The sequence below is a fragment of the Wasmannia auropunctata genome, unplaced genomic scaffold (genome assembly GCF_000956235.1).
Source record: "Wasmannia auropunctata unplaced genomic scaffold, wasmannia.A_1.0 LD334508.1, whole genome shotgun sequence".
In the NCBI taxonomy this organism is placed as follows: Eukaryota; Metazoa; Arthropoda; class Insecta; order Hymenoptera; family Formicidae; genus Wasmannia; species Wasmannia auropunctata.
Window position 1 is genome coordinate 16,261 of NW_012028382.1, and position 25,272 is coordinate 41,532.

Consider the following 25,272-nt stretch of genomic DNA (forward strand, 5'->3'; position numbering starts at 1 on the left):
TTTTCTCTCTCCTCTGATGACTGATGCGTCCCTGGACTGGACGCGGTAGCTTCTTCAGCGCGGCCTGCTGTCGCTCGTTCGAACTAGTGTGGTTTGCTCGGCTCCACGACAGTTTGACGTTTCGAGGCATGTTGTAGTCGACGTGCCTGTCCGTCCCGTTAGTTATCGTTAGGACGTTATTATTCTGCCATCGTTATGCCCGTAAGTCCTTGCACTTTACGCACGTATGGGCGTGTGACGTTTTCGTAGTAACCGCAGCAACGCGGGGCGTCACCCCGTTTGACATAACCAAAGTGTCATGACCATAGTGTCATGTTCCCTTCTTTTTCGAGCCTAGATTTTCGCTATTCTTGTTTTTATTAAGCACATTCATTAAATTAAAAATTCTCGCGCATAGATTATATCACTCGAATCAAACTTAAATGACGAGTGATCCTGGAATGCGAAGTAATACTAGAGTGAGCCCGTTGCGGAGGCTACGAACTGGATTAGTCATCTCATTTGTAATATCTTGAGTACTTCTTGCTAACATACATTCTTATCATTTTTTTAGGCGTATCACTCGAGCTTCACCAAGAGCCATGGCACCATTGGAAACATGGCGTTGCTGCCGATCAAAACCACATTCAGGGGTCCAGCGCCTCCTTTCAACAATAAGGAACAGGACATCATCGACGAGGCGTTATATTTCTTCAAAGCAAACGTGTTCTTCAGAACGTACGAGATTAAGGTAACATTTGAAGGCTCGATTCTACCGTGAGACAACATAATTTCATGTGTACGTCATGTTTGTGCTTTCGTTACAGAGCGAGGCCGACCGAGTTTTAATCTACATCACTCTATTTATAACCGAATGTCTGAAGAAGCTACAAAAGTGCGCGACCCAACCACAAGCCATGAACGAGATGTTTTCCCTTGCTATCTCCAAATTTGATATACCCGGCGATCATGGCTTTCCCTTGAATTCTGTATACGCCAAGCCAAGCAGCCCCGCTGAAGCCGGTAAGTATCGAACGCGCGACACACGGTTTGGAAATCAATGACCAGTCAGTAATCGATGAAGATCGCACGTGGTTCCAGATAATATTGGCATTACTTTGAATTTTAGATCTTATGAGGCAGTACCTTCATCAAATCAGGCAGGAGACGGCTGTTAGGATCGTTGAAAAAGTATACGGCGAGGATGGGAAGCCGAGCAAATGGTGGCTCTGTTTTGCGAAAAAGAAATTCATGGACAAGTCGCTATCTGGACCCGGCCAATGAGTTTTACTTCCCTTTATATTGTTTTGAAAATGTGCATGATTGAAGAAATAAATCGGTTAAAAAAAAAATCCATTTCATCCGCGTTTTCGACGACGAAGAGATTCACGGTGCAGAAAAGGAAATCGTAGAGTACCGAAAGTTTTGCAAGTTTTAGGAAAGAGGTATTTATTTTTTTTACAGGATACGCCACAATATTGATACGACGTAAGCAATAAAATGATGTATCTTGCATCGCGAAGATTACAAACAAAATAATTATCGTTTTCTGCGGAGAGACAGTGTGTTTCGCCTCTTCCAGGCCGCACGGCGCGAACCACCGATCGTTTGTGAATAGCGATGTCCTTTACCTAATCCGCGTGAGCTCCTGCCGGCGGAGGTCTTGCCACGGAGCTCACGGTGCTTTTGCACCGCGTTGCATATCCAATTTACCTTAGGATCGTTACGAATTGCCTGGAACAAAAGCACGGAAGTGTGTGTTAGAAGTGCGCGATGGATTTTTCTCTAAAAAATAATTCTCAAAATTTATGTTGCGTTCAGACATCCAAGGAAGAATAATTAATCATGTGATATCATTGGTGATAAAAAAATGTCATCATATTAGTAGTTTTGCTTTTTAACCAGAGTTATAAATGAGTTTTAGATTATTACCTTGTGAGCAGGATCGATCAGAATAACTTCATAGTATTTATATGAAGAATCTTGGGCCACCCAGTAGCTGTTGAGCACTCGCAACCCGCCGCAACGGCGACCGACGCGTTCCTGTAACATCGTTAGTGAAAAATGTGTTAGCAAAAAGGAAAGATAATCTTCAAACTAACGGCAATTTCAGACATCCAAGGAAGAAAAAGAATCAATAATATTCATTAAAATTAAACTTTTATCATTTTCAAAAATACAAAAATACAATTTTGTTCATTTGATATTATATTAATATCAATGTTTGATGTTAATATTAATAGTTTTAAATTCTGTGATTAAAATGTCTGTAATCAGAAGGTACAGCTACTTCCCCATTTCAAGGTAAGAGTGGTGCATGGTACAGTTCATCATATCAGACTCCCAAAGTTCTTTTTATACAACTTAGCTACGCGTACTCAAATAACTTACCTCAGCAACTGATTGCAGTTTCCTGGTTGGCTTCAACTGGTTAACACCATGGCTCTTGGGCTTGCCATAGGTCGCACCCTTAGGAACTGGGCGCTTGCGTCCACCGCGGCGTACACGGATTCTAAAGATGACGAAACCTGTGAAAAAAAATAAGATATTGCATTTATTCTCCATTTATGCATAAAATTAATTTATCAAATATATCAGTTGACGTAGTAGGTTATAATTCTCTTCACAGAACTGTCAGAGTGTGGCAGTCCAAAGTCATCATTTAATTTTTCCATGTAGAATTCCATGCAAAATTGTAAATGTTCCAACGTCAGGCACAATAAGATAGTTGAGACAATATAATTATATATTTATGGTTAGAGAATTGCTCGTCGATTTAAATGTAAAGTAAAATTTTTATTTCTCAGTAGTTATAAAGTCAAACTCATTCCTCATAAAATAAAGTATACAAAAGACATTCAAGTCTTAAAAAAAAAAAAACTACAATTTGGCAAACTTAGATCTCCATGATTACCATAAATTATAAGAATAAATAGACACATTCTGTTTCATGTATAATGCACATTTCATTTTATTCTTGTTGAACATTCGGTGAACAAGGACAAACTGATACATCATCGTACACGAAACAGAACGCATCCAATGGTATTAAACATTTCGTACTGTATGTGCCTGAGATGCAAATGTTCTATCGTACAAGTGTTATTCCAAACTTTGCCTCTGTGTATCTTTGAATTTCAGATTTTCGCACAACCATGCTTTCTATCTGGCGGAGAAGCGGCGACGATTACCTTGTTTGGCTTTGTAGCCCAGACGACGGGCCTTGTCCGGTCTAGACGGTCTAGGAGCACGGTGCATCTTGGTCAACTGGCGGTACTGCCAGCATCTGACGCGCAGCAAGAAGCGGAGCACATCGCTCTGCTTCTTGCGATAGAGCTCCTGCATATACTTGTATGCACCCATCGCGAATCCCTAGACACAGGCGACAGATAAAGACGATTAAACAGTGCCATTATTCGTGACTCCTACAATACGGGAAAATTTCGTATAAATAATTCTATCGAAAAGCGTTATGCGTTCGTTATTTCTGAAGGGGATTTGCGTCGCGTGGCGGATTCGAGGGAGAGAAACAACGTGCACGAGCGCGGAACAGGCATCCTCGAGGTTAGCATTTCCGTCGCGACGAATATGACGGATCGACGGGAAGATGTGCGAAAAATATGAGGGGATCTCGAATTGGGAAGCCCGGCGAACGATCTGCCCGCGCCTCGACGTCCGTAAAATCTAGGATGCCCGTAATAAAACGCGATTTCCAGCACACATCACTCACCCCACGCGAGTTAAAACAGAAGGAAGGAGTCCGGCTTTCGCCGGAGCGGCGCGCTGTTAAGATGGCGCGTCCTCCACGTCACGTTCCCAGAGACCTCTGAATTTCAGAGTCTGAAACGCGAGGCAAGAATCGCGTGCGCGAACATCCGTCGATATCCGGGTCAGAATAGCGGGAAACATGAAACACGTATGTATACATATAACACGTGTATACACATGTATATATTTACATGAATGAATATATATATATACGATTTACGATTTCTGCAGAAGAATTGCCCGGGACTGTGTCGATGTGCAGAATTTGGGTCAAGCTCGAAATTATAAGTGAACGTCGGAATGCAAAAGCAATTTTGTTCCAATATGATTCCGGCTTCAATTAATGTTTGACGTATATCGCGAAAACAAGATGTCTTTTGCAAATAATACAAAAGAACTTATTCCCATTAAAAAGTCTAAATTTTTTTCTTTCTTGTAATTTCTCCTTTATATTTTAATCTGAATTTATTTTTAATCCCGCTTTCTTTATCAATATTTTTTTATTTTGTATTATTTTTTTTATATATTTATATTTGGGATAACGAAAGGAATATTAACATTTTGTACGTCATATATCCCACTTACACTGCGTGTAATAAATCGTTATTGTAGTATTAAAAGACAAGCCTATAAATTATTTTTATTTATTAAGAAGGTATCTATAGAAGACTGTAAAGTAATATATTATAATTTGCATTTCTTTTTTCTTACAGGAATAGTATTTCCATTAGCGTCACGCATAATAAATCAACTGTATTTTTAAACATAACATGAAATATGCCCATCACTATTTTATTAGGTATCTATGGAAGTTTAACTTTCTACGCAGATTTCACATAGATATATATATATCTTTAGAATGCTTTGAAAAATAAAATCGGAATTTTTTACGTTATTAGAATAATTTCTTTTTTGTATCTATTTCATCTTTAGCCTTTAATTTAATTTTGACTTCGTTTGAGCATTTATTATAAAAGCATTTTTTATTCATTCTATTTTATTTTCTTTCAGAGTGAAGTCAGTCAAAGAGTATCCCGTACATGCATCCCCCACTGCATCCCTAACAGCTAGCGCATCTGCTCTTCCTATAGCTGCGATAAAGCAATAAGAAAGTATATATTCAATCAATATATATTATAGTAAAAAAAAGAGAGAAAAAAAAGAGGAAAATTGCATATGGAAAAGAGACATAGTGTTGTTGCGCGAGAAAGATTTACGCGTCTACAAGTTTACCGTGGCACCTGGTGGCACCCCGCGCGGAAGATTCCGCGGCGACGAAACGGCGCGGTCGCAATATCGAGCGACCTGGTGACCTCTCCGCCCGGTGGAATTGATTATTTTCAGGAGAGTGAGAGAGAGTATATATGTGTGTCCCCCCCTTTGAAATATACGTAGCGACGGCTAGGCATAACACCCCGGCTAAGTAGTCCATCATGGAGAGTCGCTCGGGCAGCATAAAGGACCCGATGTACTATCCGGATAACGACGGCACGTCGAGCGGCGGCGGCGGTGACCAGCAGGACAAGAGTCAGCGCAGCTCGCTCGGCAGCCAGGACATCAGCCTGGACGACAACAACGCGCTCAAGGTGCCGCGCAAATTTATCACCAACTGGCGGCAGGCGTGCGACCGCACGCGGGACCGGACCAAGGACCTTCTGAAGAGATGGAGAACGACCAGCAGCCACGTCGACGAGCTCGCCGTCGCGCCCGTTGCCGCCCCCGAACTGGAACATCCCAGCTGGAGCGTGCACGTCTGGAGTGAGTATATCTCCGAGGAGTGTTCTATATAATTTTATCAATTGTTGCTTATCCGCAGTCATATTTTTTTACAAAATCTGCTTTCAGAATTTTGATTTTTTTTTACTTTGACAAAATTTATAGGAGTAATATAAAAAAAGAAGTTTATTGTAATAAATTAACTATAAAGTTGGAAATTATTAAATACTGAGATATATTATAGCAAAGGCAAATCTCATTTTGCATTAACATACATAGCTCGAAAAGCTGAAATTGTATACGAATATTGATTTATTTAATAATGTCGATTTATTCTGTTGTTATTTAACAAATAATTAAATTATTGTCTATAGTTACTTTATTTATAAATAATGTATTCAGATTATTAATCATTTTCTGCTCGCAATCATATTCTCGCGGCAATGAGGTTATTGATGATTCAAATTAAAATTAATTATACAATTAATTAATTATCGTGATTTATATAGCGACTTGGGTGAGCCGCTTTCCGAGCGACGACAGTTTGTGCGCCCTTGACTTCAGTAAAAGCGGCGGATCAGAGACCTTAGCCCCCATTCAACGTGATAAATTCACTCACTTTTTTACATACCTCTTGGACCACGATAGAGATGGTTACGTCAACAGAAAGGATTTTTCACTACTTTCCGAGGTAACGGTTTCTGTTTTCAGAAACTTAACTTTTCATTTTGAGAAAATTAGGAGTAATGTGAAGAAAAAGCTCAGCTTGTTTGCTGTCTCTTTAATATTTCCAGAGAAAAAGAGAAAAAAGAAATCTATGTTAAAATAACGCGCTAGAAAAATGATGCTTGTGTAATAAAACCGATAGGTATATACAGAAAAAAAATAGAAATTTTATAGAAAATTTTATTGTTTTTAGTTTATAATTGCATATCTATATATAGTAAAATCCAAAATCGTCGAGACAATATCTGTATTAAAAAATGACACTTTTTTCCCCCCAAAAAAGCGTTTGAGAAGATTTGCGGACTGGTCGTGGAACGGTCCGGAGTATCTGAGGCTCCTGGAGATCGAGAACGGATTCGCCGGATTGATCCTTCAGGATAAGAAGGGGCCGGCGGAGTCGGACAAAAAGATCGATCTCGACGATTGGTTATCCTGGTGGGCGCAGATCGTTGCACCGACGGAAGGCGCCAGTTACAATGACATGCCCTTCTGGATCAAAGTTATGCCCAGAGTATTTTTCCTCGCCATAAACAGCTCCGGCAGTGGGATGATCAGCAAGAAGGAACTCGCGGCCTTCTACGGCTCCGTGGTTGGCCTGGACACCGACAGGATAAACAAGTGCCTGGACATCGCGTACAACTCTATGACTTCGGTTAGTTCAGTTCCTAAGATAGTTTTGTGAGTAATGAAAATAATAATTTGATGCGGCTAAATTTTTTCTCTGAATCGAATAGATATTTTTTTATCCTTAATCATGAAAATTTGAACAAATAAATAAAAATGTAGCAAGATTAGAGGAGAGGATTAAAGGAAAGGAGATATAAAAGAATCTTATAGATTTTTCAAAATTCTTTATTAAATTCTTTTTATTTTTCCCTTTTTAAGAAATTAATCCGAAATTTGTTAATAACGATAGAAAAAAAACTTTGTTTCAGAATGGAGATCATCCTCTCGGCTGGGCGCAGTATCAGTTAGTGTTCGCCAATTTCCTGTTCGGCCGCGGCCCGTTCGGCCCGGGGGAGCATTTCCTGGGCATGACGGACGCCTGCATGGTTCGCGGTAACACCATACCGTTCCCCATCGATTATTCCGCGATGAACACACCGCGGGACAAATTAGAGGTGTACAGCCCCCATTGCAAGAGCAACAGGCGAAGCGTTGTAGTCTAACGGGTGAAGTTGTCGTGAGAGAGAGAGTTCCTTCTGGTTAGTGATGCAACATGCACAATCATCCCTCGAGTGCCTAATACCGTGTATCATATAAATGTGTTTGATATAAATTTATTTTCGTCAACAGCAAAAAGATCTCGAGAGTATTGAAGAAAATTATATTGTCCATCTTGCACAAGTATTTCGATGTACAAAAAAGCTCGATGATCAGAGTATAATTAGAGCATTATTACATCTCAATACACTATTACACTGCCATTTATCTTATAGGGAGCATCATGAGTATTCTTCACACATAGAACGTACGTGTGTCTATTTTTAGGTAAAACACAAAGAGGTTTAAATGATTTTTTTAAAAACGCAATATTACAAAAAATCAATTATTCGAAAGATTTTTCTCGGCGAGTAGAAATAGTGCATTCATTTGACGCAGTGAAGAAGAGACTATTACGTACTTACAAAATTTATTTCAAGCACTTGGCAGTTTAGTACTTCTTACACGTCGAAGTCACCACGACACATGGATGATGATGTTACGTGTGAGAGAGACATGACTTTTGCTATAGCATTATCGATTATCGACGCGTGCGTAACGGCGTGCGCGTTTCTATATGTAAAACGATTATTGTTGTCTACAAATAATGAGAAAATAATGACGACACTTTCTTTTTTCGACGATCCACGTACTTAATATTAAATATTTCTAAATAGCTCTGTCCCCCTCCCGTTTCTTCCTCCCCTCCCCCCTTCCGATCCTGCGTGTAATAAGGCACGTACGGAAGCACTGGATCACATACTTTCGAATATCGATGTGTGTATCGTTCATCGTCCCCGATGGCAATCGGCAGCATTGCGCACGACGACGGACCGACGACGGAGATTCAATAAATGCACCAATAGTGATTATGACAATCGGATATTCTAGTACTTTGGCATTTTCCTCGTTTCTTTCGTTTTTTTTTAAATTTTCGTTTTATCTTATTTCTTTCCTTATATCGTCTTGGCCCATACCGCCAGCACGTACGACTCGATCTCGCACTCGTTCGTTCCCCTTTGGATCTTGAAGAGCCCGTTCTCGCCCCAGTTGTATCCCCATGAGTTCACGACCAGCTGAGGAAGTGATTAAATTTCAGTTATTTGTAATTTCAAATCGCAATAATCTGCACACGTCTCCAAATTTGGGATATTTTTACGATACTGTTCCACGATCACGTGTAAAAAAAAAAATTATAGCTTGTATCACTGTAATCTCTTTTCGGACTTTTTCTTTTCTCTTTTAGACCGTTACGAACGTCGACTTATCGTATAGCTGTACGTGATACGGCGTAAACTTACCCAATACTTGAGCGGTGGACCACGATAAGACTTCTTCTCGCCCCAACCGATTATTCTCACCGAGTGATAACCGGAATCGGAATCGTCCAATTCCTTTTGCTTCCACTCGCTTTGCAAGTGCCTGTATACTCCGCCCTGGTAAACGAAGAAGTCCTGGTAGACTCTCATGGTAGCTGCAAAAAGACGGATGTTACTTCATTAATATCCTCTTAACGTGCAACATTTGTGTCTCCGTTTGCGGGACATAACGGATTCCAAATGTCAATACGTATTTTAGGATCTCGATTAACGAGCGACCGTCTGAGTTACAGCGGCGTATACCTTGCACGGGTCCAGAGGTCAGGATCTCCTGCATAATGTCAGTCTCGTTGCCCAGGCGGTAGGCCGGCCCGACCTTGTACAATTCTGTTCTCAGCGGGTTCGGTGGATTCTGACAACCGGCGGCCTTTAGGTTGCTTCTCTTACGTAGCTTGCAATGACCGTTCTTACCGGTCCAAGGATAACACTCCTCGTCCACCAGTCTACGACGGGAGGATTAATGATATTAACGTCACGCGCATTCGAACGGAAATTTACTATCGCGCATCAATAAAGCGCGATAGTGAATTCCTGTTTATTGTCTATGTCTACTTTTAGACAGTACATAAATAAAATAATAATGTATATTAAAGAATTGATCTCTTGACGTGCCAATTTATTGTTGAGTCAAAATGATTTTATTTTAAACTTGCAGTCAATATATAAAATAATTAAATCTGTACGATCAAGATTGTGTATACAACTCAGAATATCGTTTTTTTGTTAAAGTGAATTTTATAGCAAATCAAATTATAGAGGAACGTACCCGAATTTTCTCATGAAGAGCCAAGCGCGGTCGAGGTAGCCGCCTCTGCAGCCTTGTTGTCCCCTGTTGTTGCAAGAGAGCAGATGCTGGGCGCTCAGCTCCGCGTTCTCGGCGCCTTTGCTCATGATCGAGTACCTGTCGGTCGCGACGTCGGCCGTGGACACGGCCCAGGACGCGCCGCACCACCCTTGATCTTGGACGCCGGATATATCGCGCGGCCAGCGCGTCCTGCAGTCGAACTCCCGCGGCAGCGCGTCCGGGTCGTAAATACGTCGCACCGGGTTCATTTTACGCACCTATGCGAAAGGAAGTATAGCTTTAATCGAGCGGGGTCTTTTTGTGATTTCGCGTGTTTCCCGCGCACGTTGACGGATCTCATTTACGATCGGGGGAAAAGATACCCGCGTCCTCGGGCATCGATTTCCATGAGGCATTTCGGCGGACTAAAGGACGTATGACTCCGACGCTGCCTGCGAGCGACTTTGGGCGATTTCTTATTCATAGAGGCCCCGCGGTGAAGTACAAAAAGATTACTTTAGCTTTAACGTCGGTCGCACAAGCGAAGCAATTGACCTAATCTTACGAGACGGTCTCGCGTCTATACACACAGCCACGTATTAAAGAACAAGGTTGCCTTTGAAATTCATCGAGGTATAGAGTTTCGTGCAACTCCGCGCGCTGTTTAAAAACTTTCCGCTCCTATAGCGGATTTTAAATTTGTCTCTCCTTGAATAATTGATGTCTCAAGTAACGTATATACATATTTCGCGGTATGCGATCGAGGTGTATATAACGAAGATTTATCGTCGGGGACGGTACTCCATGAATATTTCACGTTGATTTGCGTAAGAATTTTTGATTATTTAAGCCGCGACTCGCGAGAGTACTCACGGATTGTGAGGGACTGAGAGTGCCCAGACGAAGCTCCAGACCGTCGCGAAGTGTCCTTCCCCAGAATTCGGAATAATTGCCCGCTTGCCATCCCAGGGTGGACCCTTGCAGATTCAGCTCGTCCATTAATTCCGGCTCAATCAGGCAGCGATTCTTCTCGCAGAGCACCTCGGCGCGCTTGCCGAGCGAGGAGCACTTGCTGCAATGTAAATTGAACTTGTAGAATCCGCGTGCCTAATTTTCTCGCTCGTTCTTGTGTACAGTTAGAAAAAGGTAAGGAGGATATTACCATGTGTTACAATTATCTTTTAACGTTTGCCCGTAATCGTACAATCTTCCCTGGAAGAAGCATCCTGAAACAACACGAGACTTGGAGAACAACTTATCGTGCGAATAATAAAAAGTACGAACAGTCACATTACAACTCCGCGAACAGTTTCGATTGCGCACTTGATACTTATCTTCTCTATGATGCGCAAGGTAAGTTTAATTATAAAAATGCGTTGCATAAATTTATTAGTGCTTTATATATAAAATGTTATATGTTACGTATCTCTAAATCATTTTTATAATATTTCAAATATACGCACTCCTTAGCTCGTCAGGCGGCCAGGTGGCTTCGGTCGTCGTTGTGACGTTTGGCACGATCCCTCTGCAATGATACCAGTAATCCGGACAGCAGTCCTCCTCGCGAGATCGGTCACAGAAATCGTCGCAGTAACACAGCGTCTTGAGGATCGGCGCGCTGCATTCATCCCGTCGTCCTGGGCAGCAACCGCCTCCGGGATACCTCCCGGCGCAGTACGGTCCCGATGGCAGTCCAGAATAATCCGGGATGCCTCTCACGACGGAGGGTAAGAACACAAAGGCGATGAACACTAAATTTTGGCAGTGTGCGGTCCACATTCTGAAAGGATCGAATTTTCATTTTACAATGAAATTTCACAAAGGAAAGTCTTTTTACATTCTTTTCAGTTACTTCTTAATCTCTTATGTACTTCGCCTTAATTTCACGACTGCGGTACTCTTGTCTAATTCGAATTGCAAATCTCGCGAAACTTCTCAGTACTTTCGCCAACTTCGCGCAACTTCGCGAGAGACACCAGTGTCACACGTAACCAGGTGTGCTCACGCGGTATGTAGGGTTCGGTAACAACTGGCAATTGACAACAATAACGCTGCCAAGAGTTTGCAATGTTGGGGCCGGCGGCGAGACGCGTCATCCCGTCTGCTTTGGAACGACTTCAAGGTGTTGGCCACTTAAATGCCGCACGATTCGTCACGAGGCATTCTAGAGAGAATGATGGAAGTTTTTTTCAGGCTTGTGCAACGTCCCCGCGCATAACATTTTATCGAACAAATTGTTCGATCTCTCTCCTTGACTTCTAATTCTTTCGTACTCCAGAAGTCGACCGAGAATATTTACGAAGCTCTGCGGAAGTTTTATAGCTTGAACAATAGTCGACGATTTATCTTCCGTTTCTTTACCATCAAAAATTCTGCGATGTTTCAACTTTTGATATTCATCATTCCCTTTATTAATTTTATGTTAACATTATTAAAGATTGTTTAGTTAGATTAAAGATATAGTCAAAATAGTTATAAGAGTAACATTTCAACTGCTTAATTAATCTCGAGTCATTAAGATGAACATGATGAATCGAAAAACTTAATAATTTATGATTAGATAAAGACAATTCGTTCGTCGACGGCGATTCAACCGGTTTTTCGAGCTTAACATCTGTTGCCCGCCCGATCGGTCCACGCATCGTCTATTACGGATCACGTAACTCTGAAACGAGTGTCACCCGAATCGGCTGCATTATAATATTGATGGAATTTACCAGACTGGAACGAGGATCATGATTTCAGCTTCCTGAGTTCGGACAGGCGCACACGCTTGCGTAACGATACCGATTTTCCAGACGATAGTACTTAATACAATTTAAATACGCACATGCACTTCGCTAGAATCCAAATGCACACACAGACATACGCAGAATTCTTTAGAAATAAGCGTTTTGCGTAAAAAAAAAATAGGCATGATGTTGATGAACAAAGTTCAATTACTTTTAATTTCCCAACCTGTCTGATTAAACAAGTTAACAAGTCTTTCTTAAAAGATTAAAGAAAAACCGATTAGAAATTATATAGTCGAGGAGTCGCACGGGGACGCGCGGCGCCGCGCTCGCGAGTTTACATAATCTGTATAACATTTTTTATAATACATGAGTCGCAAAATTATTCTACTCAACGATGCGTACTCCGATGTGTGTTCCTCGTTCTACATGCTTCCGACAACTGCATCGGCAGCCGCTTCTGTGCCGCGTATTAGACGAAGGATCTTTCGTCGAGTGTCCCCGATCGCGCGGACTCCGCGCACGGTGACGAGCGCCTTCATTGAGGAACGAGCAATTAATGCAAATAATCCGTCCCCGCGCGGGAACGCGCGTAAGTGGGTCGTTCGTTTGACCCGTCTCTTTCCCGCGAGACGCACACAAAGTGTCATCCTCGAGTCGTCTTCGCCGACGCAATAAACGGCAATTCGCCCATAAATGACAAATCCAAATAAAAAAAAGGAAAAAATTATCAGGGAGAGCTCGTGATCCTCGACCCCCCTCGCGCGAGAAGACCAAATAGCATTAATCAGCGTAAAGACGAGAGCAAACGAATGATCGTAAAACTCGAGTTAAGAGCCCGCGAGTTGAATAAAAGAATAATAGATGCGCCCTACGGGACAGCTGACCCATGACATCAGCATCGCGCCCTACGAAGGTCACAATAAGGACATCCCCCGAGCGACACAGGCAGCGGAGGAATGTTAATTAAAAACGGAGTCTGAATTAAGCGAGCTTGCCGCTGGCGAACAACCCCGAGATGCATCACTGACGAGACAAACCCCAAGGGATAAAAAAAATGGGTGAATTAAAAGGAAGGATTCGATAGGGCTTTGTTTGGCGAATTTATGTATCGCCGATATCTACGAGTGGAATCTCGGGGAGTTCGAATTTGCATTTTGAGATCCCTCTGCCCGTGCGGAGCCTGATGTGCTCGCCCGTCTGGAGCGCGCCGTGAAAAGAATAATTCATATAGAATCGTGCTGCACACGCCGCGCTGTTATCGCTGTCAGTGCTTATTGATACGCAAATTCGAGTGTGGCACGATAAAGCGGTAATGACGGAAGTCGGTCAGCTGCGCGGGCCTCGCTGGGGAGGAGCGGCAGGAGAAACGGCAGAAGTGTTTACAGCTCGGGTCGATCGATAATAAGACGTATACGTAAAGTGAAATGCGAGCGGCCTTCGCGCGCGCGGGCCGCTCATCTGTTCGCAGAAGAAGCAGAGAGCGGTTCCTGGACGCGGTCCAGAGTTACATCATTCGCGGATTCAATGTATATCTCGCGATAACGGCCGTCCCGACGAGAGTCACCGGACGCGTTATTAGGTAACTAACGTCGCTCTCTCGCGAGATCGCATCACACGCTCTGCCGTGCGTGACGCGACGTTGGCACGCACCGTGACGGGCCAGCGGTTTAATTCCGATGCACTTGAAATAGCGCGCCGAAAGTTCTCCCCGCTGTTTTCGCTTTCGTCGCAACAGGACGACACCCCGCGCGGCGTTGACCACCGGGCGAGATACCAAGAGGCTTATTAATTGCTAGAATGTTAGACTGGTTACAATAATGCGAACTTGTTCGGACAATTCCGACGAGTAAGAACGATGGGATCTGAATGCTAATTAACGTAAGTGGAGTTGACATACTGACGGAGACAGACAGTTCGTTTAACCGACCGGTTCGGGGACTGGCGTGACTCCAGGGATATTTCTAAGGTTACCAAGGTTAAGGCACATGCCTGTTTCTATAGGACCTCCAAATCAATGAGCCCACTTTAAAGTCAGCCTTGAAAGTAGAGTCAATTTAAGAGTCCCTTCGCCGCGGAGAAGATTACAGATTGTATATTTTTAGCTGCCTCTTTCTCTCCTTCGGCATCCCATAAATTCCTACCACCTATTCCTCTACTGAGGGTCGGGTCAACTTATAACTTACAAGAGAAAGAGTGTCTCCTCCTTTTTATGTTAATTGTCTTCGAAATATGTCCGATTAATCGCTGGATCGCAAGTGAAAACAATCTCGATTCAATTAAACTTTTGAATATATTGTATATATATTTTCTCGGCTATGAAATTCGCTCGTTTTTTTTTTTTTATCAATGTGGACTCTGCATAAGAAAAGAACGACTTTATCTATCAGTCTGATACTTTGTGAAGCCTACCATTTATTTAAGGAACCTGGACCACCATCCAAGTATCGCCGACCGATCGTAATTCTTTCTTCGGCCAATTTTGTTACCGCCCGTCATCTATCATTTGGCGTGCGCAAAAATCGAGCTATGAGGCGTGCAACGCGATTCGCGTAACGTGTGATATTAACCAGCCGTTTATCAGCGCTATTATCATCCATTACCGCATAACAAAGCGCTCTTGACCCATTTAGCCCTATTAACACGCGAATACACGCTGCCGCCGCGACTTGATCCTGCCCACCTACACGGTCAGATTAACGTCCGTACGAACGTTAATTATTTGCGCGAACCTCCTTTTCCATGTCAAAGTTGCGCGTAATGCAGTTCGAACCGTAAACCGTAATATTGCCCGGTACAGACGCAAATAAGGGAGCACATGTCATTTCCAGGAATACCGTTTCCGTAATTACTCATTGTCCCATTTTCCGCATTGCAGTCTTTTCTACTGCTCGCGTCATTATTAATTTCATTTATTATTCTTTTATTTTATTTTATTTTAGTTATTAATTATTCTATTTATTTTATTGTATTCCAACAAAAATAATTTCCTTTGGCAAAAAAAAATTTGATTGTCTGCACCAATCCATCGCATCTGTAAATACGTGAAAAAATTTGAATTTTTGACAAAATCAATGCAGTCTCGAAGACGTTGCGGTACATAGAAAAACCTAAACGTATCTGTCAATGAAAAGATTCGCAATATCATCGGCTGGCCACGAAAGCTTTTAGTCAAAAGTGGAGGAGCATTACCGTTAGTATACAGTTGTCGCGTATCGATTAATCGCGTTTTGCGTGACGTCAGATCCGAGATTGCTCGATGAATACCGTCGACGGAAAGCTATGCAACCTTTATCGCTGCGCTTTATTATCGTGACCGACTTTTCGATTTTGAAGTCGGTCAAATTTAAAGAAGAGAGTTTCCTCCGTCACAAGCTATTCTATTTATTAGTTAGTTGACTACCGAACATGAGGTAACTCATAGTGAGTGATCTATAGGACGTCAGCCATCCAGCTAGCCAGTATTTTGAAGAGGGAAATAAAAATTTCATTGTGAGTTTTGATGAAGAACAAATATAATTAAGTAGCATATTTTAAAATAGCATGCTGACATAAAAATGGTGCCAGAAACAAAATTACCTAATTGTATAACAGTGACAGAATCAATGTATTAAAACGAATCGTTTATTTACGATGCTAAAATATGCGCCATAAAAAAATCGTAAAGTTTTCATTCATCACGCTTGTATCACTCACGATATAGCGATCGCTCCCCGATCGAAGAGGCAGCATGATGACGAGTGAGATCAGCAGCCGCGCGTGGCGGGTGCGAGTGACGCAGCCTCCGTGATTAAATGCAACGCGCGTCTCCGATTAGCCGGCCAGAGAGAAAAAGGGAGAGAGAGAGAGCGGTCTTTACATCATAATTATAGATTAAATTCCACGGGCATCGCGTCAACTCGCTCGCGCGCTCGTTCGTGCCACGCCATCGGATAGAAATGAATTAATCGCGTCTTTCACCGAGCGATATTTCTTCACGTCGGGAAGTCGTCGTGGATATCACTTCCGCGAGTTCCGCGTGGGATTTTCCATTTTTTTTTTTTCGTAGCGCACATCATCCGCCCGTCATCGAATCGACCGCATGATTCATCAGCGGCCGATGCAACGCTTGCATTGCGCGCGTTCTATGGATTATATGTCAACCGAGATTGTCCTTCGAATTATTACTCTCGCGAATCTGCGAGTCCTCTCCTTCCCCGGAAAGAAGAATCTGCCGTTCGCCAGGCTTCTGACGAGTGTGCAGATTTCGTACGAGAAACTTGTAGATAGATAAATCAGTCGGTTTCTGATTCTCCCTTTTGGATCCTCGACGTTCAATAATCGAATCTTCCTTATACGCTACACATTTATCTGATAAATTTCTCTTATTATAATTTATATACTTTTATTCATTTATTCCTCGAACATCTGTCGAAGAAACTGCAATCGATTTTTTAGTAAAATTTTGTTGAAATAAAATTCAGAAAACTTCAATATTGAAGCTAAATTTTGTTAAAAGGGTCAAATTTCGAAATTTCTCGAGCGTTCGCATATGCTAAACAGCTCGACAACGACAACGACGACGACGACGACGTTTGCATACATTCATAAGGCGGAGCGCATTCTGTAATCCCTGGCAGAAGGCTGACTGTCAAGCGGCGTGCCGTTAAACGCAATGACATAACACGATATCAATGCTCGCGTCAACGTATACGATCGGCGTACAGAATCGGTACGCGTAAACTTTCGCGCGGATCATCCTCTTTCGCGGAGAAGACTGGGCGCTGTCTTCCACGGGAAAAGTTACGCATTGGTACTCTCCTCATTTTTCATTCTTTTCAATCGGGATTTCGATTTCACAAAAATTCGAGAAAATTAATTTTAATTATTTCCTCTACTTAATTGCTTCTAAATACCGTCGAAAATTTCTTTCAATGGACGAGACAGCCCCATTTGTGCATTTATTTCCACGCTGATTGCAGAGATGTATTTCGAGAGAAATCGTCCTCCCGAGGGAAGAGATTGAAGTGAGCCACGGACCCTCCGCTTCTTTCTTTCGCGTAGATATTTCTGAATGCGTTCGGGCATTTCGCTCCGTTGGATATTGGAAAAATAAACGGGGCCGACGTATAGAGCCCCTGCTTTATATTCTGCCTCTGCTTATTTTTATGGACCGTATGAAAAGCGGTGTACGGAGAGAGGAGAACGTATCGGAATTAAAAGATCCTCCCGCGATTCGCGTCTTTGCTCTACGTTTTTCTTTCTTTATGACGGCGATTTTACGTGAGACGCATTCTTTCTTTGTGCCCATTCTCGACGTGGAGTAAGCTCAAAGGCAAATAACAACTGTAGCGCCCGGTTGGCTTGGATCAACGCGACCACGGGATTCTCGCGTCCTCCCCGATCTCCTTCTTGGAAAAAAAATCGCTCTCAGATCTTTCTTTTTCCATCTCAGACATGTACCGTACGAAAAACAATCCTGCAGATTTACAGACAAAGCAATTATCGCCAGCGGTACGGATGGGTTTATTATTAGCTTGCAATGTTCAGCAGCGCCTCTTTAAAGATGCGCATTTCTGCATGAGAGAGAGCTTTCAACTCACGCGAAATGGTCATCGCTCTCAAATAGAGAATCCGAAGCGATCGCTCGAAAGCTCCAACGCTCTTGCGCCAACGCCGAGACGCGTGCCACCCGATTCACGCTACCTGTGTGTCTCACGTTGGAACAACGAGAAACGACGGAGCGATAAATGTCACGCATGTACGTGACACGACGGAATTGCGCGACTGCCTATGATAATTGACGCGCGAACGTTTTACACCCCGTTATTGTATCCCGCGCGTAATTCCGTCTGTCATCGTTTTTTTTTCCCCGATTCAAGGATTTACCGCCGACGTTACGACCAATCGGTCTCAGCGAGGTCTCGATTGGAATTTTACGAGCAAATTACGCATTACGTCGCCAATTTTTCAAGAAATATACATAATTATGAATTTTTAAAAATATTTTTAATTTTATCTTATAGTACAGTTTATTTTTTTAAACATAGTTTTCTGCGTGTAGAGATATTTTCAGTGTTAAAGTCAAGAAACAAATCAAGTTACATTAATACCAATCTAGTTTATTACTAGTTGTTTTCCTTTTCGCGCGTTTTAGGCTTTATATAAACGGCCCGTTGGAGCTTCTTTTGCTCGCTCCTCTTTTTAACGTTGTAAAATAAATTTCACTCCCCGCTTTTTTTAAATTGTGTTTACTGTGCACGGCGCGCCGCGGTTATTCGCGGCCCTACAAATTGTTAATACTAAAAATAGCGTGTACGTCATATCAAGTCGAAGGACAGGATGGATGCGCGCTGCTGCCCCAAATTCCGCGGTGTTATAGGTTGTTTACGTTCACATTCCTCGGAGAAAAGCATTCATTCTCGAATAGCATGCAACTTACGTGATACACACACACGTCATTTGATCGATTTGAGTGAATTTATCATCGTCGAGAGACGATTCCCTCCGCGTTTGTCGTCCCAATTTCGAATGTGTCGAAACAATGCTAAATTAACTGATAATTAAATAATGCTAATTTAATTAGTAATTAAACCTTAATCGTAGTAAAAGTTTCATTAACATTATCGTGTTAATGATTCAGTATTTTAGGCGCAATTTTAGAGAACGCGATTAACCCCAAGAGCGCGTCCAAATCACGTGTCTGACACGCATCTCATCCCGCGCGTACATTTATCAACGCCTCTCTAACATCGTAAACTGATTTATTGGACGCGATTAACAGCCGTTCCCCAACAGCCGTTCAATGGCGGCGCCTATGATAACGGTAAGTCGCAATAAGCGCGTTCAGTTAATTTACAGCAATGAAGTATATCGATCTCGCCGAGTACGTGTCAGTACAATCTGCGCGTTTATGATGATGGCCTAGCTCTATCCTATGTTAGATAAACGCTTTTAGCTCTATTAACTGTTAACACGCGCGTCTCACTATATACTGACGGAATAAAAATTATTTTTCTTCCCTTACGAGATCTATATATATATATATAGGGATTTGTACGTGTGCGTGTGTGTTTGTCGCGTGCGAATAAAAAAATTGTGATAACGTGAAATGAAACACATAGTTTCATTGGAGCTCGTGTTACTCCGCTGTGACAGGAATTACAGTTTAAAAACGCAAACTATATGATCGACAATCAAATGCCAGAGCTGCATACGCCGCAAGTAAATATAGCGATGACAATGCATGCTCCGTCTTTGATTTCATTATTAAGCGGATATCTATCCCGCCACGTGCCACGAAGACTGGCTACGTCATTTTGAGAAAATTCCCGCTTATTAATAAAATTCCGCGTGTGTTTGTCACATGCTCCAGCCAGATCAGTTTCCGCGATACCGAAATCTTATACTAACGCATTATAACGGCTCGTGCTCGCGTTGTCGTCGCGATCGTAAGTCCGTAACGACACGCGATGATCATTCAATCAGCATCGCGGAACACTCGTTTGCGTGCCAGCTGATGACTATCAGCAAATTGCGGACACGCCTGGCACCGCACTTTGCCGCCGGTATCGCGATACCGATCTCTCTCTCTCTCTCCCCGAGAAGTGAATTACATGCGAACGGCGTCTTGTCTCGGGGATTACGTAGTCGTAGCGGTTGACGCATACGTGATTATGAAACTGACGTGTGTCGCGCGTGTTCTATTCTGAAATAATCAGACCCCCCTCCTCTCCCCGTTCCAAGCAGATTAACAGATGCTTTTGGCGAAACGCGTTTAACGAAACACGTCTCTCGGTATTCAATTTTCGTCTACTTCTTATTAACATTCCGACGAAATCTCCGTGAAATGTGCACGAGCGAGAAATCTCTCGTTGTCAGATCGCGACGCGTCGCGCGTCGCGATTAATCGGGCTCCACCGAACTGTCAGAAACGCCGCGACGTTTCTCGATAAGCGCGTCGCGATAATGTTAATAGTATTTTACCTCCGAGTCGAAGCCTGACCCACATCTCTCGCGCCGCTTGATAACCGGGCGCCTTTTCATTAACGCGGGATTAGCGCGGGATTTATCCGCGCGCCGCAGTCCGTCCATCAAAAGATGTTTACTTTCCGTCGCGACGCGCGTCGGGAGAAGATTATTAATACGCTCGGCTACTCTCTCGAAGTAGAACGGAGTCGTTCGGATGGGACTTCTTACAAGTCGCGCCGTTTTGTTTTGATGATGCAACGGCATCTCCGTGGGGGCTTTAATTGCGCCCGTAAATTTTTGCCACTGTCGACGCGGCGCGTGCAACGACAGACAAAGTCAACGAGAGGCATAGCTTGCGAATTAATATTGAGCCTGGAAGCGTATATTACTCCGCGATTTTGAAGAAAAAAATATAAAAGATATTATAGAGTACGATTTTTCATCTGTTTATTATCTCAAGTGAAAGAATTATTGCAGAAAAAATTTTATGACTGTAATCAAGCTGATTTATTCCTCAGCCACTGTCGAAATGGAATTTCTTCCGTGAAATAAACGCTTTGGTAATTCCGTTTCATTAGTTTGTTGGAAGATATATTTGTAAAAGTTTTGCGAAACACCACGCGCCGGGTGTACACTTTTACCAAGATGGCGAAATGTAGATAAGCGCAGATAGAATGTTGATTTTCAAAACATTTTAAAAAACTTTCGAGTTTATCGCGCGAGATAAGTCCACTCACATTACACGTTCACAGGGATCCGGGCGCCAAGGAATATTTGAAATATGCCTGTGATACGCTCCACTTCACCAAGGTGACATTCCACATCGAGTGTCCGTAGATAAGGAACAATGAGATCGTATCTCAAAACTCTTATTTCGCGAAGCCTAGGGGCTTCATTTGTCGTCGCCGCAACTTCTGGAAGCGATCGAAAGTATCGCGAGAAAAATATATTTATGTGTAATGTGTATATATTATTGCTAGCAAATAATGGTCTGTCAAAAATCACCTTCTTCAAAATTTTGCCAGAAAATCGATCTTTTGTCTGTCAAAGAATCCATGATCTGAATTAAAATTAAGTTCGAGGCTTTCGTAGCGTTTCGCAAGGACGAATTACGCGCTTTGCGCTAATGTCTTCCCGCTGCCGTCGTCGTTCATCGCAGCCTCGTATGACTTACAGCTCCGCAAGCTGGTTACAATTTATCTGCTACGTACGGAGAAGTCAACGCTATTAACATGCTGCAGCACCGATGAAAGTTGCAATATTACCATATATACGAGCAATCGGCGCCACAAGGCTGCGACTTGTCATATTAGAGTAATGAAGTTTGAGAGGCAGGCACGCGTGCGCGAATTTCAAAGAAATATATGTATTTCTCAGTGTGAAATTCTTGAATTCTTGCACCTCTCTTCGGCGAACGAGACTTTCGGCGCTGATTATTTACTCCTCGTTTTATTTTATTCTTTTCTTTTTTCGTTTCACGTGCTTATCGCGCAAAGCGCAAACGCGCGCCTCTCTTCGTCTTAATCGCCGCACGATACCCGTTGCATAGAGTTACAAGCGCGATATAAATTGCTCGGCTGTGCTAAGAGTGCGACTTGATGAGGCTTTCTTCACGGCTCGCAGAGATAATGCGAGCACCAAGCGCACCGTTATAAAAAAAAAAAATAAAACGTTGCTGAGAGAATCTTGATTTCCAATTGGTCTTATTGCAGCGAAAATCAATCTGAAGATGTCAAGGATAAACAAGAATCTATTCGATTTCTGCTTGTTGATCTCTTTATCGCAACGGATCGAAGCGTCGCCTACTCCGGATTTATACATTGACAATTTGCGGATTAGACCGATAACGGACAGATAAATCGCTATTTAAGTGGCCATGGTATTCCGATCGTGCAGGTCGCGACATCGGGATATCAAACTCGCGCGTTCACACTTGTCACAAGTTCGCCGGCGGATAATTCCGCCTATATACGTACATGCGTACCCTGCATTTTTCTTTCCTCGTCGCTGACTTCATCATCAAGATCAAGCGATTCTAGGAACGGTCAATCTCTATCAATTTTTTTTCCGTTAAACCGAATGAACGCACTGCGAAACGTTCGATCGAACGAAAGTGTTCGATTGTCTAAATGTGAGTGTATTAAGATCTGCGTTGGTGTGCGGATTTAAGTCCGATCGTTAACATTAAAAAATCCGAATTCTGCTCAAACTTTAAAATTATACTTGTTAATTAAAAGTTTCAAAAGTCATAAATGTTATAATTGTATATTTTATTTCTGGTATTTTTAGATAATGCGAATAATACGAAAATATATATCAAAATAAAAATTTTTAAGCAAAGATGTAATTACGTTTTGTTCCCGGTATTTTTAGAAAACGCGAATAATGCGAGAATTACAGACAAGAATTTATTACAATTAATAGCGAAATAAAATTTCATATATATTTTCCCGTATTTTCTCAATTATTTTCATATAAATAATACGTTTGAAATATAGGCAAACGCACGTATATACACGATCAATTTTGTGTTTTTGTAAGTCACGAACATTTTTGCAAAAGAAAGTGAAAAAAAAAGTAAAGTGTTATTCGCATTCCTTTCGTTTCTTTCGCGACGTATTATTGACGAATGGCATCCGGTCACGACGAATGTCAGAAGCCTGATAGCGATTTGATAAGATAGGTATTCAAATTCAGATCTCTATTCATCAGTCATGAGAGAACAAGAGACAGAAAGAGAGAAAGATAAAACTGGCGACCGTGAATGAAAGTGAGAGAGAAATGCAATTAGCATTATCTTAGAACTCATTTATTATCAATTTGTCTGATAATAACGATTCATCAGTCACGTGTCATAATAGATTTAATTTTAGACATTTACAAAATATGGCTTTAACTATGGATTAAATTTTTTACGTTGAGGATCTTAACAGAAAAATTATTATTTGTATATAATATTTCTACAATATCGTAATAATTTCTAACTTGACGGTTTCTATTTCTACGTAACTCGTGAAACCAGTTGACAGTTATTTACACAACTTCGACAAATTCGAGCGTTCTCTCACTTATCACAATCGCGCTCGGTCTCGGGAAAATGGAAGAAAAAAAAAAATAGATCGTGCGCATTTTACGGCACTATTCAGCAGTTTACACCACTTACTCGAGAACGGCGAGACTCAGTCTGGTCCAAATCGAGGACTATCTTCTTCGATGACTGTCGGTTCGCATGTGCCTCGTGCGGCCGGGAACGACTGCGCGATTGTGACGAGTGAAGACAGAAGAAAGAAGAAAAACCGAATTAAAAAAAAAATTATTTATAATCGACAGAGGAAATCGGCGGGAAAGGTCTCGGTTGGGACCTCGCTGAGGCGTGGAATCGGCTCGCGATCGAGGACGATCACGGGAGAGAGAGAAAGAGAGAACACAGCCGGTGCTGGCGGCTCGAAAGCGCGAGCCTAACTGACCCGCGGAGACGAGAGGTAAACGCAAGCTAAACTAAGTCTCGGTATCACAATTCGGTTCGAACCGCCACGCGGAGGAGCGGAGAGAGCAAGGCGGCACGGCCGAGCGACATGCGTGAGACACGATCGGCATGGTCCACCACCCACCGGATCTCTCCTTGCCGCGGCGCGTCTTCTTCCGTCGTTCCCCGTCATCGGATGACGGAGGCGCGGACGATGACGGGACGCCGAAGGCGGTGAGGCGAACCCGCGAACGGTATGCGTGCGGTCGCAGCCGCAAAGATCGCGAGAGTACCGCGCGCGGGAAACCGCGACGAGATCGGCGAAGGACGAAGGCGGTATTTCTCGGTATTTTTTTCAGCGCGACGAGTCAGCGATGATCGTCATAAAAATAAAATTAAAAAATGATCGTGATGTTTATCTCGGAGGCGCCGTAAGATTTTCGAGAAGCCGGTTGCCCAAGCCTCTCGAATGCGCCAGCCCTATGGGTCATCCGGCTATCCGAGCCTATTTCTAGAACCAACAAGCGACCCTTCGGTATCAGGCACTTCTGTACGAAGACGCCGATCTTTCCTGGCGCTAATCCCGCTTTTTAGGAGCACGTGTATAATTAACAGTATCAAGTATCCGCGATTGTTGAACTCACTTGGCGAGCGTACTTGATTCGAAATGGGAGGTCAATCTCTCTATCGTCTCCCTGTCTCTTCCTCTCTCTGTCGACAGACACGCGTATTCGATTTTGATAATAAGAGATCGCTCGTCGAAATTGCACTCGGGACCAATCGGAGAAAAAGGTCTGACCGAACTGCTTAGGTATCTGGAGCGCCGGTCCGACCAAGGTTGGCGAGTAACGCACGGGCGTACGCTGAAATCTATACTTATATCGGTTTCATTTTTGCCAACTGGATCTTCCGAAGCCAGCGCACTTCCGACCGGGATTCGTCATTGTCGGGACGCGCGCGAAGCCACGGCGATTATTCACGGAGGATAAACTTTACGATGCGGACGCCGAAAGGCCGCCCGCGTCCGCGTTTCCGCGAAAAGGCGCCGCACCGGCGAACTGAGCTATCCCGGGAGGGCGATATCATCGCGCAAGAACGGCAAGAGTATACCGGCGCGATGCCTTGATAACGGAATGCCTCGCGAAAATGAGCACGTCCTCGCGCGAAAACCGAGCGAGCGTGGAGTCTTTTTAGGCGAGTCTTTTGAGACGAATGGGAGTCTTCTTGGACGAAGACTGCAGTCGCGCGTTACTGCAAGGCTATCGTATTCCGATAACGCAGTATTTTTACATCCAGTCATCTCCAATTTTTTTCTTTCGTTCGAACCTGAACGAAGCGCGAGTAAAGTAAACGGACGCGGATGGCGAAGACAAGAAGACGCGAACGATGCAGATCGCGATTTGTTATCGTATTATGATTATGCACAGATTCGCGCAGACTGAAATGTTGATACCCGGCGCTGATAACAATGACGTTCGCGAGCAAACATCTCTAAATATAAAGCGGACGCTTTTTCAAGCAAATTGCAGAATATCGCTCGCTCGAGGGGAAAAAAAGGCAACGTCGGTA

General features: G+C 43.0%; 4 protein-coding genes across 8 annotated transcripts; 2 read left to right on the forward strand and 2 right to left on the reverse strand.

Annotated features, from left to right (window-relative positions):
* Nucleotides 1-81: 81 nt before the first annotated feature.
* On the forward strand, nucleotides 82-1,331 carry LOC105458460 (actin-related protein 2/3 complex subunit 3). Its single transcript, XM_011703775.1, has 4 exons — nucleotides 82-201; nucleotides 554-730; nucleotides 807-1,002; nucleotides 1,109-1,331. The coding sequence occupies exons 1-4, from the start codon at nucleotides 196-198 to the stop codon at nucleotides 1,261-1,263; spliced, it is 534 nt and encodes a 177-aa protein (XP_011702077.1). The 5' UTR covers nucleotides 82-195; the 3' UTR covers nucleotides 1,264-1,331.
* Nucleotides 1,332-1,411: 80 nt separating this feature from the next.
* Nucleotides 1,412-3,810, reverse strand: LOC105458462 (60S ribosomal protein L15). Its single transcript, XM_011703776.1, has 5 exons — nucleotides 3,710-3,810; nucleotides 3,171-3,351; nucleotides 2,371-2,507; nucleotides 1,912-2,022; nucleotides 1,412-1,713 (listed from the first exon to the last, which is right to left on the reverse strand). The coding sequence occupies exons 2-5, from the start codon at nucleotides 3,340-3,342 to the stop codon at nucleotides 1,519-1,521; spliced, it is 615 nt and encodes a 204-aa protein (XP_011702078.1). The 5' UTR covers nucleotides 3,343-3,351; nucleotides 3,710-3,810; the 3' UTR covers nucleotides 1,412-1,518.
* A 1,370-nt stretch (nucleotides 3,811-5,180) lies between these two features.
* On the forward strand, nucleotides 5,181-8,036 carry LOC105458464. The gene is made up of 4 exons (XM_011703783.1): nucleotides 5,181-5,505; nucleotides 5,973-6,154; nucleotides 6,473-6,841; nucleotides 7,125-8,036. The coding sequence occupies exons 1-4, from the start codon at nucleotides 5,181-5,183 to the stop codon at nucleotides 7,356-7,358; spliced, it is 1,110 nt and encodes a 369-aa protein (XP_011702085.1). The 3' UTR covers nucleotides 7,359-8,036.
* Nucleotides 7,806-23,728, reverse strand: LOC105458463 (uncharacterized peptidase C1-like protein F26E4.3). 5 transcript variants are annotated; one of them, XM_011703777.1, is made up of 8 exons: nucleotides 23,401-23,728; nucleotides 11,019-11,335; nucleotides 10,718-10,781; nucleotides 10,429-10,627; nucleotides 9,538-9,833; nucleotides 9,015-9,214; nucleotides 8,694-8,866; nucleotides 7,806-8,468 (listed from the first exon to the last, which is right to left on the reverse strand). In XM_011703777.1, the coding sequence occupies exons 2-8, from the start codon at nucleotides 11,332-11,334 to the stop codon at nucleotides 8,349-8,351; spliced, it is 1,368 nt and encodes a 455-aa protein (XP_011702079.1). In that variant the 5' UTR covers nucleotide 11,335; nucleotides 23,401-23,728; the 3' UTR covers nucleotides 7,806-8,348. The 5 variants fall into 5 exon arrangements, with proteins under 5 accessions (XP_011702079.1, XP_011702080.1, XP_011702081.1 ...); XM_011703778.1 differs by lacking the exon at nucleotides 23,401-23,728 and adding an exon at nucleotides 12,693-12,798; XM_011703779.1 differs by lacking the exon at nucleotides 23,401-23,728 and adding an exon at nucleotides 12,273-12,640.
* Nucleotides 23,729-25,272: the final 1,544 nt, after the last annotated feature.

Coding starts and splice junctions, on each gene's coding strand:
- LOC105458463 (XM_011703777.1), bottom strand. CDS start 11,334: ATGTGGACCGCACACTGCCAAAATTTAGTGTTCATCGCCTTTGTGTTC. Junction 10,628..10,717: donor AAAGATAATTGTAACACATG/GTAATATCCTCC, acceptor TTTACATTGCAG/CAAGTGCTCCTCGCTCGGCA. Junction 9,834..10,428: donor CTCTCAGTCCCTCACAATCC/GTGAGTACTCTC, acceptor CCTTTCGCATAG/GTGCGTAAAATGAACCCGGT.
- LOC105458464 (XM_011703783.1), top strand. CDS start 5,181: ATGGAGAGTCGCTCGGGCAGCATAAAGGACCCGATGTACTATCCGGAT. Junction 5,506..5,972: donor CTGGAGCGTGCACGTCTGGA/GTGAGTATATCT, acceptor TGATTTATATAG/CGACTTGGGTGAGCCGCTTT. Junction 6,842..7,124: donor CGTACAACTCTATGACTTCG/GTTAGTTCAGTT, acceptor ACTTTGTTTCAG/AATGGAGATCATCCTCTCGG.
- LOC105458462 (XM_011703776.1), bottom strand. CDS start 3,342: ATGGGTGCATACAAGTATATGCAGGAGCTCTATCGCAAGAAGCAGAGC. Junction 2,508..3,170: donor GGGCTACAAAGCCAAACAAG/GTAATCGTCGCC, acceptor TTTTTTTCACAG/GTTTCGTCATCTTTAGAATC. Junction 2,023..2,370: donor AACTGCAATCAGTTGCTGAG/GTAAGTTATTTG, acceptor ACGATGTTACAG/GAACGCGTCGGTCGCCGTTG.
- LOC105458460 (XM_011703775.1), top strand. Junction 731..806: donor TCAGAACGTACGAGATTAAG/GTAACATTTGAA, acceptor CTTTCGTTACAG/AGCGAGGCCGACCGAGTTTT. Junction 1,003..1,108: donor AAGCAGCCCCGCTGAAGCCG/GTAAGTATCGAA, acceptor TTTGAATTTTAG/ATCTTATGAGGCAGTACCTT.